The sequence below is a fragment of the Sesamum indicum genome, linkage group LG3, assembly GCF_026168435.1.
Source record: "Sesamum indicum cultivar Baizhima isolate 11 linkage group LG3, ASM2616843v1, whole genome shotgun sequence".
Taxonomy (NCBI): domain Eukaryota; kingdom Viridiplantae; phylum Streptophyta; class Magnoliopsida; order Lamiales; family Pedaliaceae; genus Sesamum; species Sesamum indicum.
In genome coordinates this window covers 25,457,310-25,474,213 of record NC_142659.1, presented here as the reverse complement: position 1 = coordinate 25,474,213, position 16,904 = coordinate 25,457,310, and the positions used below count along the sequence as shown (strand labels likewise).

Genomic DNA, 16,904 nt, shown 5'->3' with positions numbered 1-16,904 from the left:
ATTGATAGTGATTGTTATTTCACTACCAAGTATTTAAAATCTAACACCCAGGTCCCAAGTTAAATCAGAATATTTGCGTGGAAGATGTGTGTCAATGCAATTCCAACTGGTGCTAACTTACAACAAAGGTTGCATGGTCAGCTGATTGTTTGCCCGCTGTGTGAGGACCCGCATGAGGATGTGGAACGTGCACTTCTCTTGCCCGTTTCGCACATCAGGTTTGGTGCTTGTTCAACCTTGGTTGATTATCTATCTTGAGGCTCGATGACAATTTGGAGAGTAAGTCGTGAAAATTGGCCAGAAGTTTTATTCACAAGATTTTGGCCTCTGACAATCTATTAGCTGGTTTGGTGGAATCGGGCTGTATAGTCTAAGCATCGGACATTAGGTTCTTTCCATGGCAATGAACTAAGATTCAATGTTCTGGAGCACTAAGGTAACTTTTCTCTGGCCACCACCGACTGATGTTGTTGAAGTTAGTTCGATGGGGCTAGTTTTGACGATGAATCTGAGATTGGTATCTGCTTCATTGCTCAAGAGTCTCAGAACGTGTGTCTAGCTGGGTGATCACTCAGAATGTCAAAGCGGCATGGCCCTGAATTGGCAGAGGCGTTGGCAGCGTGAGAATCTCTTGATCTCGCAGCAGTACATGGTTGAACTTAGCGGTCAAGCATTGGAAGGGGAGTGTGCAATGCTGCATTACAAGGTTAGCTCACTAAGGCACGATCTATCAACAGCTGGAACCATAATTGCAGATATCAAGCAGTTAGTGTTGAATTATAGCTCTATTTGGTATTCGCTTGTTAGACGTAATGATAATACAGTAGCTCACTTACTGGCCCGGGAAGTACAAGAGGGAGCTAGTGATCTCCCTTATGGTGCTTTGAGTTTCTTGTTTTCGGACTATCATTGTTGATTAATAATATTCCATCTTTTATCATAGTGACTTCCTCCACAATGACAAACTAATCATCTTCAAACCAAGCTTAAGATCAACAACTTACGAATTTAAAAATGTAAGTGAGAAAAGTGTCATCTTCGGGGCTAAATTTGCTAACCAAAAATACAGAACTTATCCAACACTAAACAGTTAAAATTGTGGCTATCCTGCTTGTTATTTAATGAGAATCACAGACTCTTAATTCTTTAGTCTTGAATATAACTTCAAATATATATAAATAGAAGACGAACATTTGGACAATTGACTAAGATATTAATGAAAGAAAAGACAAAATGAAAAGAACGACAATACCACTGGACCTGACTTGGATAGCATGTAAGTCTTTGCAATATTTGAAGTAAGTAATATTTGAAGTAAATCTTCAGCAGTGCTATCTATAAAAACATAGGCAAAAACCTATGATGCTTTTTACTACCAAAACATGAGCAATCCCACGTTTCCATTCATAATTGTTTGACGTTTTACAAACAAGCATCGTACGTAATAATATTACAGGCACCAAGTGTTATCAACAATTTTTGCTGATAAATACAAGATTAATAAAAAGAGAAAAAGAAAAAGTAAAATTGAACAGAAAAGAGGTGGAGATCACTATGTTATCCTACTTTGACCTATTGAAGAAGGCATTTTGTGATACAGTCGCTGAGAACCATTCCCTACAATTACTTCATTTTTGTGCATGCAACAACTTACTTTCTTTGGGATCCTCAGCTTCCAAGCGCCTCTGGTAGCCCAGCATCTTGTTCAGTGCACTAATGTAGGCCCGAACGCTGGAGATGACGATATCCATTGCTGCTCCAGTTCCACTGGAGGTAGAGACGAAATCGTGTTATTCAATTCCGAAAGATTAAAATGCAACTTATCGTCTGTTTACATTTTTGCACTGAAGCAAGTGACTATTCGACACAAGCAACATTGTGAAGAAAATGATATTTGCATTCTTCGTACCTGAATGTTCGTTTGACAGTTTCCCCGGTCGGAGCATCGGTAGAAGTTACGCTATCCTCTCCACGAATTAGAACCCTTGTTGAGGCTATTGCGTCGATACCTTCAGTGACTGCATTCATGGAGTACTCAACAAGTGTAACAGGTACCTGCGGAGAAAGCAAAAGACTTGATATGGTGGCTACAGATTGAAAATATAGACCAGCAGTAAACATACAGACTAAGGTGTTATTAGTATGTAGTTATATTCCAAGTGATTCCACATTTATCAAATTGCTTGACAAAACCTTGTCCCTAAACTAATCTGTGTCTACTACATGGTATCAAATGCAAATGTCATTTTACATCTGGGATTGTGCAGAAGACGAGTTTATTATGATGACCTGGAGAATTGTGGTGGATGTTAGTCACTGAAGGAATTACGCGAGATAGGATTTTATGCATATGCACGAGTTTTGCAGGAGGGTGGTGTATGATAATGTTTCATAGCATAACAAGACAAAATCAGAATTAATGCACATTTCCCACTGGTATACGAGAATTCAATAACATGGAACAATGTATAAGAAAGTGAAGATTACTCCAAGCTTCACACCTTAACGATAAGATCAACTGCCTTGTACGCAGCATCAACTGGCCCTGTTCCAACTGAACAAGCAATATGCTTCTTACCATCAGCACCACTGAGTTTAACAGTTGCAGTTGAAAGGCCAAGAGTTCCACATGTAACCTGTTCATGAGCGACAATCATTGCAACATGGCTGAACCATCCCCACACTCGAAACAATTATCAACCATTAGCTGAAACAAGGAGTATATAGACATGCCTGTACATCTTCAAGTTTCCAGACAACTTGCGGCTGGAAAACTTCATCCGAAACTAAGGCAATTAGGTCATCATCGGTGATAATCTGGAACAATGAAAACATATGAAAAAGGCAGGCACGTGCAACATTATCAAGATAAACAAGTATAAGCTTGTCTATGCACCTAGTATCTGATCCAAGTTTGCGTCCAAATCAACTTTTAGACCTACTGAAAAAACAATGCTAGAAAAAGACATGTCCTGTTCTGTAAGTATGATGTTGAAAGATTTTGCATTCAGTAGCTGCACCTAATTCAGAAAGGCTGAACAGGATGAACAATCCACGTAAAGTTTATCCTTTTTTTTTTTTTATTTATGCAAGGAGCTCATCTAATGACTGCAGAACTACTACAGGTCAATCAATATAACAAGAACAGGCTCCAATAATTACATAAAGCACTTTTTATTTAGGGATCCTGCAAAATTTCAGAATTTCAACCAACAAATGAAGCGCATGCTTTTTATCTATTCTACATCATTCTTGACAAAAGTTAGCAGCAAGGCAATATAGAATATCAAGTACCTTTTTATTTCCTGCCACATTTTTGAAGCGTGAAAAAAGATCATCAAGTTCCTTCCCATCAATATCATATCCAAGCTGCAGCCACATCCATAAAAGACAAGTAGATTGATTATAGACACATCCAGAAACTTCCATAAACAAGATCAATTTGCAATTTACCTCCAACATCTTGGCTTTCAGAGCATGGCGTCCACTGTTCAAAAAATGCCAAAGAAACACAAAAAAAACTAAGATTTTCCAGAAACATAAAGATCCAAAAACAATGATGATGACGAGTTGATGATAGTGGCAACTTGTGTAGCAAGTGACTCATACCAATAGTGTATAATATCAAGAATCAAACTACTTTCTGCATCACATATATCTGAAGAGAAGAACTGAATTTTAGTAATTGCTAGAATTTGGAATTGATGGACCTACGAGCTCCAAATAGCCAAGGATATGAGTGATGCTATTTAGCTGCACATACTGGAAAAATACCGTATTTTTCTTCATTATTTGCTTCCTCAGGGTTATGATTCACTCACGTACAAATAACAAAAATCCTCCAATGAATGAAAGAACTTGTCAGAAGGTGGTCAATGATCACACAGGTACAGCATTGCATCAAAATTCAGCCAAGAATACTACTACATCCCAGTGGCAGTTTTACACTGAGGAACACGAAATTTAGGTGCCTTGTCTCCTACTGCTGGAGGGACCATCAAATCCATAATCCCTTTTAGATATCTTTGTCTGGTAGATGCCTTCCCATCACACGGTCATGTACTCTAGCTATGAAAGCAGTTTATTTACTTACATATTCCTTCGTCATTTCAAAATTTTGGTTTCTTGCCAAGCGTACGATACCAACTCAATGGATCCGCGTGCTTTTTCCCCACTTCTTCTCCTAGTACTACATAAGTCATGCAAAGCTTTGCAGTATCTTGAACAGTTGCAGCCATCAACTTATGCAAATAAGATCATCTGCATTTGGAATACCTTAATGCAATGCAACGCCAAGGCTGAATTTTTCGCCACAGGTACAAACCAGAAACAGTTTTAAAGTGATAATCTAGTGCTAATTTATGGCAGCAACACATGATGGAAGCACGAAGCATTATATTACCTTTTGTATCATAAGTTCCATATATTTGGTTAACAAGTTTAAGCATCACAAACAAATGGAGATTTGCAAGAGACGAGAGATATGGGAAAAAAAACATTGTATATAAGGCACCACAAAAGCAGACACTATAATGCAACTCCTAGCGCACCTTAACTTTCCAAGCACTATGCCAGATTCATTAGATCGAAGAAGTCCAATGTCTTCTGGAGCTATAATTTCATATGTATTTTTATTTTTAAGCATTCCATCCTACAAAAAGGTAGAAACATAGATAATAGGAGGATTCTGGAAAACATCAAAAGATATGATTCAATGTGCACAAAATCCAAAAATTATGAGAGTACTGACTAAGCAAGAAATAAGATACCTATCAGAAACAAAGAACACAAGGAAAAGAAATAGCAAGGACTATGAATAAAGTGCATTTCTAAAATAAAAAAGAAGGCTTTTTCTTCCCAAGCAAAAGCAATCTGAAAAATGACTAGGACTTAGCTCACTTAGAAAACAAGTACCCATGATCACTAACAAAATTGAAAAAAAACCAAGCCAGCTAGCCTAAATTTGGATCTAACTAGCACAAAGGTAAATCTGAAAAATTCACCCAAATTAAATCTTCATCATGAACTCAGGCCATGGTCAAACCACCAACAAAAAGGTTGACAGAGGACATTTTCAATTAGGAGCAAAACAATCACATCACATATGATATCCTGCTACTGAGTTATTTTCCAGTTCCTAAACAAATACTGCCAAGAACACAAAAATAAGATATCAAGTTGAATAAAGTTATGCAGATAGAATTCCTTTACACCAAACTTTCTAAGCAGAATCTGCAGCTGCATGGTGAAAACAATATTTCACGTGGAGTAGGGAAAACTTCAAACAATATCTAGCTCTGCGGAAATCATAAAACATGTGTACACATCTTCATCTGTCAGGAAAGACTTTTTCCATAATGGGTAAATGGAGCAAAAGCAATGCTGTAGAGAACCCCCAGCATTGGCCATTTCTAGGTTTTTTTATTTCATTTTAGTTTCTCCAACTCGAAGGGATACTTTCCTTCCATTAGAGAGATTTAAGGAATGCAAATAATAGATTTCAGAAATTGAATAATACATTTAAGTCCTATAAGGGTGTTCCATAGGTTGGAAATTTCAGGATGACAATATCCTTGTATATTAAGTTAGTAGATGTGACACGCATGGATTAAATGCTGTGCATGCATAGAGATTTTCCAGGCATAGGATGTATAATAGAGAGAGAGAGAGAGAGAGAGAGAGAGAGAGAGATTTTCCATTTCCTCCTGCACCATTATTTTATGAGGTTTGGAAAATCAGCTCCATGTTATTTTGCAGAGCATCAAGTGTAGCCAGAATCGCAAATACAAGAAAAACAGACAATTTTAGCTCTTAACAAACTGATACCACATTGCATCGTAGGTTTACGTTCTGCATGATCCAATATCTGCCAAAGAAAAATGAGAAACACAGAAGACTACAACAACAAATCCCCAAATAGCGATAGCTCAGCGTTTTAATGTTTCAGACTCAAAAATGTTAATTTGGAAAAGGTCTCTTCAGCTTTCTGCCGTGCACAAGCCCCATAAAAGCTAGAAGGGGACATGTCCCCTTTAAACCTAGCTCCCTCGAATTCTAAATTGACCATTCATCACCAATTAGCACTCAATCAAGCGTAATAGGACCTATAGGCACACCACCAGTCCATAGAGAACTATATCAATTGCAGAGGAACGGAGTGAGAGGGAACCCAACAAGTTTGAACCTACTATATTTATTAAATCCTCTCCAGAAATAGAGATGACACAAAGTCTGTTTCCAAACACAGTAAAGCTCTTGAGAAAAGAAGAGAAAGAATTCCCAGCTCAGGCAAGATTGTAAACCTATTACTTCAAAGGAAGTACAGAATGAAAACCTACGAGTGAATCGAACATGTCATATGAAAATAATCTTAGATAACTGAATGATCTCGGAATTTTCATGAACAAAATTAGTTCTATAAACACAAATAAATCTCTGAAAGATGATGTTACTGACTCTTGCCAGAACCCAGGAATCACTAAGATATGAATTCATCTCCGAGTAAGACTTATATAATACCAAATGAAGGTTTCCTCATACTTTTGATAACCTCAAGGGGCACACTGATCATAACTGAGACCTGCAGGACCCTATGAAATGCCTAGTTTCAACTTTCAAGCGACAAGTTCTATATTTTATAGCTTTGACATTATATTTTACTCACAAATCTGAAAATTATGGATTAACTTCACAAGTTGCGATGAAAAAATAATTTGGTATATCAATCAGGGAAAGCAAGATTGAGACTAAGATTACGAGAGTCTCAATCAAAAGCAAATCCCCAGGATGCTGTCCAATTGCAATACCAACCTGATGGATGCCGCTTTCATGAGCAAAGGCATTAGCTCCGACAATCGCTTTGTGCGGCTGGACCCGCAGCCCACTGTACTCTTCAACCTGAAGATATGTTATCAAAAAACTTACAGCAGAGTAATCAAATCAAATTTTCAACAAACTCAAAAGAAACTGGACATTACCATCTTGCTTGCCATTATAATGTGTTGTGTATTGATCCCTGTATAAAGGCCATCCAATAGTTGCTCTCCGCGGCATTTCAAGGCCATTACGACCTGCAGTTTAGCAGAAACCACTCATTTTTATAGGAGAGTACAGATTATTGCAGCCCTAGAGCATAGAGCAGTTGATGAGCCTTAAGAGTCGATCAACTATTACAACAGAAGATATAGTAAGTGATAAAAATCAGCAATATAATTCACCAGATCTTGTATCTTAGTTGTAAATATAAAATGATATCTTAGCTTTATATAGGAGATAATATATGTGCTGTAAATAGGAGGGTATCTTATTGAATCAAGATAATATCTTGACTGTAGGTACGAGATATTATAGGATCATTAATCTCAATAAAGGGTAAGGACCCATATACATAGCTGCTGTATTAGTTGTGAAATGCAGAAGAGAAATTATTCCTTTCTTCATGGTACCGGAGCACCAGGCTTAAGTTCCTGGAATTATTGTTCTTCATAATTATTTGGCCTTCAAAAGAAAGCCTTAAGATCTGCAAAAATCTTCCTCCATTGACAAGTCTAAAGTCCAAATCCCTAGCCATACTGGTGATCTACAAAATCTATTTCCCTCTTACCAGTTAAACGGGAAGAAGTACCTTCATTGGTCGCAGAGAGTTAAGTGTGGGGCTATTTGATAACTACGCAAACTGTCATGATTTTATTGTCATTTTAATCTTCTTTTTGAGCAAAACATATTCCTAATCTTGTGAATTTATTGCATATTCAGCTAAAAGGGATGATACGGGATAAAGATGGAAAAATCGAGCAAAAAACGGATATTTAATTAATATTTTTAGAACCAATCATGTACTTATCTCCCCCCTATGTCTAGATTCATAGGAGACTTTTATTATAAATAAGGGGGGTCTCTCCATTTGTAGGACACACTTTGAAATTGAAGAAAATACTTTGAATTCAATAAATCACTACCCTATGGTTATCTGAGAGTAATGCCATAGTTCTATGTATTGTTAACTAGGCAACAAAATAGATACAGAAAATCCCAAAAATTCGAAGGATTTGGTGAGGGGGAAAAAAGGATAATACTCTCAATGATATTTCAGATTTATTAGATAATTGCACAAGATATACTCCATAAATTACTAATTAATGATCCAGATCTATATCACACTAGTAAAGTGAACTTTTCATTACACGGGAATATATCTGGTATAGTTTTCATTGTCGGGGTTTCCAAGCCATTTGAAACAACACACGCTTCAGACTTAACAAAGTCAGATGTTAGAGAAGTGGTAAAATTATGAACTTGCTGAAACTGGAAGTTCCCCTTGGAAATAAAAAAGGATTCATTCCAAAAGGAAAGGAAATAAGGAATTGGTAGACAGAAGAGAACATACCTCCTCCAATGATGCATTACCAGCTCGCTCACCAATGCCATTAATGGTCACCTCTAATTGTCTTGCCCCAGCATGTGCACCCTAAAGTCAAATAAGATCCAATGCAAATACAACGTAAACTTGGTGATATCAGTAGCAAACAAGGAAAGAAGTTACATACCGCTAAAGTGTTGGCAGTAGAAAGTCCAAGGTCATTCTGACAGTGAGTGGAAATTATCACATTATCAATTCCACGGGTGTTGGCTTTTATATCAGCAATCAATTGTCCAAATTCATTGGGCAAGGTGTAGCCCACTGTATCTGGAATGTTGAGGGTTGTTGCCCCTGCATTGATTACTTCTTCAAGAATTTGATAAAGAAACTCCCTTTCTGATCTGTAAGAAAGAAAAAGAATTGAAAGACGATAATCTATAAGAGAGAGATTGAGTTGCTGCATGGAGCAATTTCAGGCACTATCTCCTCCCTAAGTTGAGACAATAATGAAAAAGAACAACAAAAGAAGTTGACATGGTGGCTTTCACCAACAACTTCTGTCTGTTGCTAAAAAGTTTCTGATCTGAACTTTTAGGTGACACATGCTCACAAGCAACATACAATATTTTTCCTAAAAATTCAAGAACTCACTGGGACTTTTACCAACTAACTTTAAATATTCAAACCACTACCAATGCAGATCCATCTGAAGCATCCGTGCTTTCACACTTCTTGAGGAGTTTCGCCATGAAAGCTAAAGATAAAGCAAAATCATAAAGGGAAAATGAACCCAAGGTAAAACAAAACATCTTCCTTTGGGAGTTGGTATCCATGCTCAAAAAAATAGTAGTTCTTGCTCTACTTGATTATTTTCCTTAGTATGTGGACAAAAATGTCCATAGTTCATAAAACTGTTAATTCGATCATTTTAACCTTGCTCTTCCATTTTCTTCGCAGGAACCCACGGGATATAGAAAACCTTCCAGTGGCTCTCTAAGTTGGTGTTTCACAAGTTTTTCTTATTAAATTGACATCATTCACAACATTGTCTTCCATTCCACCAGTCACTCACAGCCACTTGGTTATCAAAGCCAGAAGGCATCAGAAAAGTAGGCGAAAGTTCAACTTATTCCAACAAGACTAGATTTTTTCCAGCAGGCCCTACCAGTATTGCCACCATTATGTGAAGCAACCTTCCTCACACCACCAAATGGATAGGTGCAGCATAATCAGTGAGCTAGAGCTATTTGGACAAGTTATAGGCACATGATCATGGTGTGAAAACTGGAATTGGTCAAGGCCTTTTAAGAAGTTATCCAGGGTTGCCCACACCTGGCCTTGATTAATAGTGGTCAGGTGAATACGAATGTGCTGGTAACAGCAGCCATAATCATGGAATCCTAGTGATTAGTTTGTGTGAGGAACTGGAGGTTTACAGTGGCACAGCGTCCTATAAAGGGGAGTGTGAGGTGAAATTGTGATATGAAAAGGTAAGGGCTAAATATCTAGAGGATAGTAGTGATGCAGAGGACAAGTAGTTAACGACCAGAAGGTGGAAAAGAGTTGGTGGTTCTGAACACAGAAAAGTGAAGTAGTTCTGAACTTGTGGTGATGCATGGTCGTGATGGATCATGGCTGCACACCTGAACCAACAGTGTCCAATGCTAGTTAGTCCAAGTAATGGTCATCTCTGTGGAAAGCCAATGCGTCATCAGTAAAGTGGCATTGTTGTCATCAGGACCATACTTCTTGTTGGTGTTTGAAATTACAAAAAGTTAAATGGGTTACCAAGAATACGAATAGTAGTAGAGAACTGATTTCTATTCCATTATAGAATGAGAGTAAATACATAAACGACTTGAAATCTATCTTTTAAGTAGACCAAAGCCCTTCTAGATTAATCATCAACAAATATAAGAAAGAAAGCCAACAATAGGCCAACACAAAAGGGATCCCAAACATCATAATAGACTTGAACAAGGAAATAAACTAAACCTTTCTTTATACGAGGTGGGAAGAAAGCAGGGTTATACTGTCCTAATTCACATAACCTATATTCTAAAATGGAAGTAGAGGATTTTCAAATGATAAAAGTTTCTTTAAATTGGGTAACGCAGGATGAGCGAGACAACAATGGCATTGAAAAGGAAAGACAGATACAAAGAGGGCATGAGCATCCCTGAACGTGGTTGTGCGGAGATAGTTTGGGCCACCACGCTTAGGACTGCCACAAATCATCCTAGAAGGAAAAAATGTGAGTGGGAAAAATGTCACAAAGCAATTGTGTAATTCAGTAAATTGACTAATGGAGAGCAAACCAGGGCAAAAGAAACATTACTAAGACTTAAGAGTGAAATTTGTAATCGCATGAACTGTACCAGACCTAGAGGTTGACAAGTAAGAGCCATCAGCAAGATGCACGGATGAGAAAGTACAAGAAATAGATAAGCAAAGGTATTTTATATGAGTAATGTGTGTAGTAGTTGTAATAGCCCTAAGAATCCTAACATCCAAAACTAACCATGAGATGCAACAAAGAACTTGAGAGGAAGACTAACGAATCAACTATATTGGCGGCAGGGCAATGGAGAAGTTTCTCATATTCCTCACAATTAAGAGTAACCAAATTAGAGTCCATTTTAGAAAACTCACAATCACCATTAATTGCATGGGCCCTATCTAGTTTGCAGAATTTAATTAAACCTTTCTTGAAGGCATAGTTGGTTTAGCCACAGAATATGTAGTAACAATATCCCCAACCATGACTATGACCTAAAGAGAAACCACGATCGCATACAGCCATAACGAAAGACACAGTGGTTGTATCTGGTGAAGGACCAAAGGAACTATCAGTTACACGAAGGACTCAGGATTGGGCATTAGACAAAGTAAATGGCAGCGAATCCGCAAATACTACTACCAAGACCAAACAAAATCGTAGGCACCAGAAATTCTTCCCGCTGAGATTTCCTGGTTAGGGCATCAGAACTCATGATGTATGAATCTCATCAGTCGTGCCTTTAGCAGAGCAAAGTAGTAACAAGACACGCATCTTGCTTTACAGAAAAAAGCTTTTCATACAACTCAAAAGGACAAGAAACATTCTTAGCATGAGAATATGCAAGGCATCCCACATCTCTTTGGCAGAACGCTTTTCTTTTTCTGTGAACAAGACAAGAGTTGCCGATACAGGAATCTTCGATTAAGGAAGCTTGAACAAATAATTGCATAATCGAATAAAAGGATGAAAGAGAAAATTATAGCATAATTATTCTTGCAAAACAAGTGAAAAATCAGGGTAAAAAATTTTGAGAAAAACAAAACATCACTGACAATGCATTTTATGGTCAACTATTTCTTCTCTAAGGTTGGTCAGTCTCTATGACTCTGGCGCCATAGTTGTTAAAGACGCATGGCGGGTCATGCGCAAAGGTGCCTTGTAGCCATGAAGGACGGCGCACGGCAGAGCACGCGCCTTTTTAAAGAATGCGCATGTTTGCATAAATGAATTATATATTTATATAGTAATATCTTTCAACATCAATATTACCCTAACAGTTAAATATAAACACTAGAAATTATATTAATCATTATACCATAAAAAAAATATGTAAAACAACTAGTCATCAATTTTATGTTCCTTTTTGTTTTTCTTTTCAATTTTTCTCTTACATTTTTCTATTACTTTCTTAAAAGAAATATATATATTCCTTTTTTATTCTGTTTTCTCCTTTTTTTTCTCCTTACAAACAAAAAAAAAAAAGAGAGAGAGAGAGCAGCGAGCTCTTCCGTCTCGAAACCCTAGTTGCGCTGCCCAGAGAGAGAAACACGAGGGCTGTGTTTGGATTTCTATTCTCGCGTTTTCCGAGACAAGATAAAACACACTCAATATTTATTTTTTTGTGTTTTTACACCTTATCTGCGTGTTTTTCTGTTTTTCAACTTTCTATATATAATATATATATACATAATATAAAACAAATATGATTTGACAATAAACAGTAATTTTTGTCTCCCAAAAACACAATATAAACATAAAATATTATATATATACATATTTATATATAAAAAATATATGATTTGACAATGAACAGTGAATTTTGTCTCCCAAATCCCAACATCATACCTACACCACTTATTTTAAAATATTTTAAATTACCCCAAAACACAAATCCAAACATATCATCTATTTTCAACACACACTGACTTATCTCTATTTTTCTCTATTTTCTCCCTGCCCCCATGCCTCTTCGTCCCTTTGGCGCTTGCAAAAGCGCGCTCTATGTTTAGGCACCTTTCCATCGCCATAACAGAGCCCAGGGCCATTTTCTGAAAACGGTGCTAGGCCTCGCGCCTGGCACGCCACACGCCGCTTTTAATAACTATGTCTGGCGCCTTCCCTTTTGTCGCTCGGCATCTAGGGTTTGTATCACATTACATATCATTTTGTAAATATATTACTTCCAATTCAGATATAAGGAGGTACCAACGATATTCTTCTCTCACTCTAAAAACGAGCAAACCACACACACTTAAATCAACAGTGTCCAATGCTAGTTCATCCAAGTAATGGTCATCTCTATGGAGAGCTAATGTGTGACCAATAAGTCCACAAGGTTGACATCAAGAACATACTTTTTTTTCAGTGTTTCAGAGTACAAAATATTAAATGGTTACCATTAACAAAATGATACAACAAACGAGTTTAATCTAGAGAAAAGAGAAGATAAGAAAAGAGCAAGGGAGAAGACAGGGAGGGTGTTAGTGGAGAAGGAGTGGTGGGAGGCAAACCTTATTAAAATCCTCTTACTGAGAAGAGTAAAAGATTTATCCTACTAGCCCAACAAAAGAAGACCCCGGTACCTATCAAGGGAGAAAACGTAAAACCACATCGTTTTTTGAAAACATATTGATACACCACAATTTCTATTAAAATAACTTTGTTTCCAATGCGGGGCCAATTTTATTGGCTTGTCAGTGAAACGGCGTCTTATTATTGTAATTTAACCTACTATACGATTGTTTTTAATGAGCTTTCACTTCTGGCCTCGATAACCCATATCTTTTCCCATTCTCAATAAATCCTTTGCTCTTCCCAATAAAAGACTTCTAATGATGTCTTTCTATGGTCTCCCATTATCCATTCTCCACTGATACTCCCCCCTCATTCCATCTTTGCTGATACACTTTTCTTTCTTCTCTTATCTTTCCCCTTACTCTTTTCTTCACTATTCTTTTTCTAGATCGGCCTCATTTGGTGTATGACATTATTAACAATAACCTATTTAATATTATGTAGTTTGAAACCTTATAGAAAGTATGGTCTTGATGAACTTCATCAGGAATGCTTTGAGTCTACATGGAACATAGCATTGGGCCACTGACACTAAAAGATCCTTCATACTATTCAACAACCAAGTCATCACAGAATAATCAGCTCGTTGCTAGGTAGCAAAATTAGAAAGTTCAGAGTTCAAAGGACTTAACAAAATATAGAAGAGCTTGTCTGAGAACCAAAGAAACAGTTTAAAAGCCTCAGACTACAGCATATAGTTTGTACCACTGAATTCAACAGTAATACTAGGGGAAAACTTAGGTTCAAGCCATATTGAATGTAGATAGACAGACAGGTCAGATAAAATAATATCATAACCAAGATCAAGAGTATCGACTACCATCCAATACAAAATATAACAACACAAAATCAGTTTTGTCAATTTAAAGGCAGAAAACAATCAGCAGCAAAGAGCAAACCAAGGAGATTGACCGAAATGTAAACTCAACATTCTACAATGAACAAGGAAAATGACTTAGCCCATGAATACTGGCAACACGAACAACTAGAATGCGGTGATCAGCTAGACAACATCGCAAGAGGCATCCATAGACTATAGAGCAACTTAGCACTCGGCGGCCTCACTGGTTAGAGTGTCAGGTGGGGTTCTGCAAGTAGGAGTGGACAACCGGATGGAAGGAAGGGGTGGGTGTGCCAACGGAGCTAGGTTTCGTGGATTTTTCTTTCATAAAATAAATATATATATTTATTCATGTAATACCTGCTCTGATACCATGTAAGAAGGAAGGAACATTTTTGTGTGTTTAATTGAGGGACCAATCTCAAAATAGAGAAGGGTTTTCCGACATGATTACAAATCAATCAACCTATGTATCAAGAATATCACATGAAAGACATGCATAAGTCGTAAAATATCAGTTTCATTTTCAGGGTATGGTTCTATCCATTAAAATCAGAAACTTTATGGAGTCACTGCAAATAGATAATCAAAAAAATCTAAAATAATAGAAAACACACAAAAAATCAAGGAAGAAGGAAAAGTTTTATTGTTTAGGCAATTTGGGATGTCCCTCATAGTTTTTAGACTCTATTAAGCCGTCGATGTTAATAGTTATGAGTATTCTGATGGCAATATACTAAAGTCATTGTCAGGCTGGCAGCTGGTGAACAGGGGAGTAATTAAAATCAACTATGCGCCAGTAAAAGTACCTGATTAAATGGATACGAAGTCATAGACTTTCGGAGCGCCATCACACCGAAGAATAATATTTTTAAAGCCATACAGTAAAGATAAGATTCTCCTGGGGAAACTTGGAAAAGAATAAAGTTTGCAGGAAATGCACAACACAAGAAAAAATTGGCATATACCTTCCAGCATCTTCGGGGCTAAATTCCACGTCATCACACCCCAAACTCCTGGCATAAGCCACCATACTCCTAGCCTTATCAATCACCTGCTCCGGCGTCATCCTTAGCTTGTACTTCATGTGAATTTCACTGGTGGCAATAAACGTGTGAATCCTTGGCTTCTTTGCATACTTCACCGCCTCCCAGGCCTTCTCAATGTCCCTCTTGTTGCACCTAGACAGAGCGCATATAACCGGAACATGATCGGCGTCGGCGTTCCCAACCTCACGCGCAATCAGCGTGACGGCCTCGAAATCGGCATCCGAGGACGCGGGAAACCCGGCCTCAATTATGTCCACGCCGAGGCGCGCGAGCTGTCGAGCTATATCGAGCTTCTCTTTGGTGGTCATAGTGGCGCCGGGTGACTGCTCGCCGTCGCGGAGGGTGGTATCGAATATGCGGACGTACTTGGGGTCCGGGATGTGGTTTGGGATGTACTCAGGACGGCGGAGGGAGCAGCGGATGCCCACGGCCCCGGAAGAAGCATTCCTGAAGTAGAATGAGCGGAAGAGGGGTGCTGACTTGGGGTGAAACGGGGTGGCGGCCGGAGCAATGATAGGCTGCCTGGAAATGCAAATGGAAGAAGCCATGTGTTCCGGCTTTGGCTATAGAAATATAAGCAGGAAAATATGATTAACACCCTAGTCTTATATAGAGGTTCAAGGCAGGAGAAGCGGCGTCGTGGGGTGGGTGGGTGTGGTGTGTTAGGAAATGGATCGGGTTAAGATGGATAACAGGTGGAATATGAAGGCGATAAAAGACACACGAATTTGTTAACCCAGTTTGGATATAAATCCTACGTCTGGGGGCGATACCAAGCCAGGAGAAAACACTCAAAGAGGAGGAAAATTGAGGAGTACAACACACACACACTTGTATGCAAGTCTTCACCACACGTGAAAGACAACACTCACCCTCGTCTCAACTCTTTCTTTTCTCTCTACTCTATTCTACTTTGCTCTATTAAAACAATGCTAATAAGAGTAGTATATATAGCCATGACTTATCCTTTTTCCAACTCAACTTGGGATTTCTAAGTTGAATGAGGTTATCCTTCTCCAACTCAACTTTGAATCGGGTTATCCTTCTCCAACTCAACTTGGGAATTCTAAGTTGAATCAGGTTATCCTTTTCTTCTTCAAATCAATCTTCACAACTTAACAATCTCCCACTTGAAGATTGATTAGCTTTTCTCCACTTCTTTCTTGGTACCGCCGGGTTTGTCTACTCTAGTCATCAAGGCCAGTCGAAGCCGTACACAGCTTCAACTTCGCCATCGCAACCGCCTTGGTCAGCATGTCCGCAGGATTCTTTTCTCCTTGGATCTTCTCCAGCTGCAGTGCCTTCTTCTCCAGAAGTTGTCGGATGAAATGGTACTTGATCTCGATGTGCTTTGTCCGCGAATGGAACGCGGGATTCTTTGCCAGATGGATCGCACTCTGGCTATCGCTATGAAGAATCACATCTGCCTGAGGTTTCCCTAATTCACCCAACAAGTGTTGCAGCCAAATGAGCTCCTTAGCTGCCTCAGTAACTGCCACGTACTCAGCTTCCGTCGTGGACAGTGTGACAACCTTCTGCAACTTTGAGACCCAGGATACGGCTGTACCGCCATATGTGAACACGTACCCTGTAGTGCTCCTCCTTTTGTCATAGTCACTCCCTGCAAAATCAGCGTCAACAAACCCAAACAAGGTAAGCTTGCCCTTACCAAACACCAATGCTCGGTCCTTAGTACCCCTCAGGTACCTAAGAATCCATTTCACAGCTTCCCAGTGCATCACTCCTGGATTGCTCATAAAACGGCTAACTACTCCCACTGCATGTGCTATATCCGGTCGA

At 38.5% G+C, this 16,904-nt stretch overlaps 1 protein-coding gene across 1 annotated transcript; it reads right to left on the bottom strand.

Annotated features, from left to right (window-relative positions):
* Positions 1-1,383: 1,383 nt before the first annotated feature.
* Positions 1,384-15,758, bottom strand: LOC105158757 (2-isopropylmalate synthase A). The gene is made up of 12 exons (XM_011075606.3): positions 15,024-15,758; positions 8,547-8,760; positions 8,387-8,467; positions 6,978-7,070; positions 6,811-6,897; positions 4,551-4,651; positions 3,454-3,487; positions 3,295-3,369; positions 2,734-2,817; positions 2,502-2,636; positions 1,910-2,055; positions 1,384-1,767 (listed from the first exon to the last, which is right to left on the bottom strand). The coding sequence occupies exons 1-12, from the start codon at positions 15,650-15,652 to the stop codon at positions 1,629-1,631; spliced, it is 1,818 nt and encodes a 605-aa protein (XP_011073908.1). The 5' UTR covers positions 15,653-15,758; the 3' UTR covers positions 1,384-1,628.
* Positions 15,759-16,904: the final 1,146 nt, after the last annotated feature.

Bases quoted from the DNA above. Each gene is read 5' to 3' on its own strand.
- LOC105158757 (XM_011075606.3), bottom strand. From the start codon at position 15,652: ATGGCTTCTTCCATTTGCATTTCCAGGCAGCCTATCATTGCTCCGGCC. The intron at 3,370-3,453 runs GTAAATTGCAAA...ATGTGGCTGCAG, and splicing joins TGAAAGCCAAGATGTTGGAG to CTTGGATATGATATTGATGG. The intron at 2,818-3,294 runs GTACTTGATATT...TCATTGTTCCAG, and splicing joins ATGTGGCAGGAAATAAAAAG to ATTATCACCGATGATGACCT.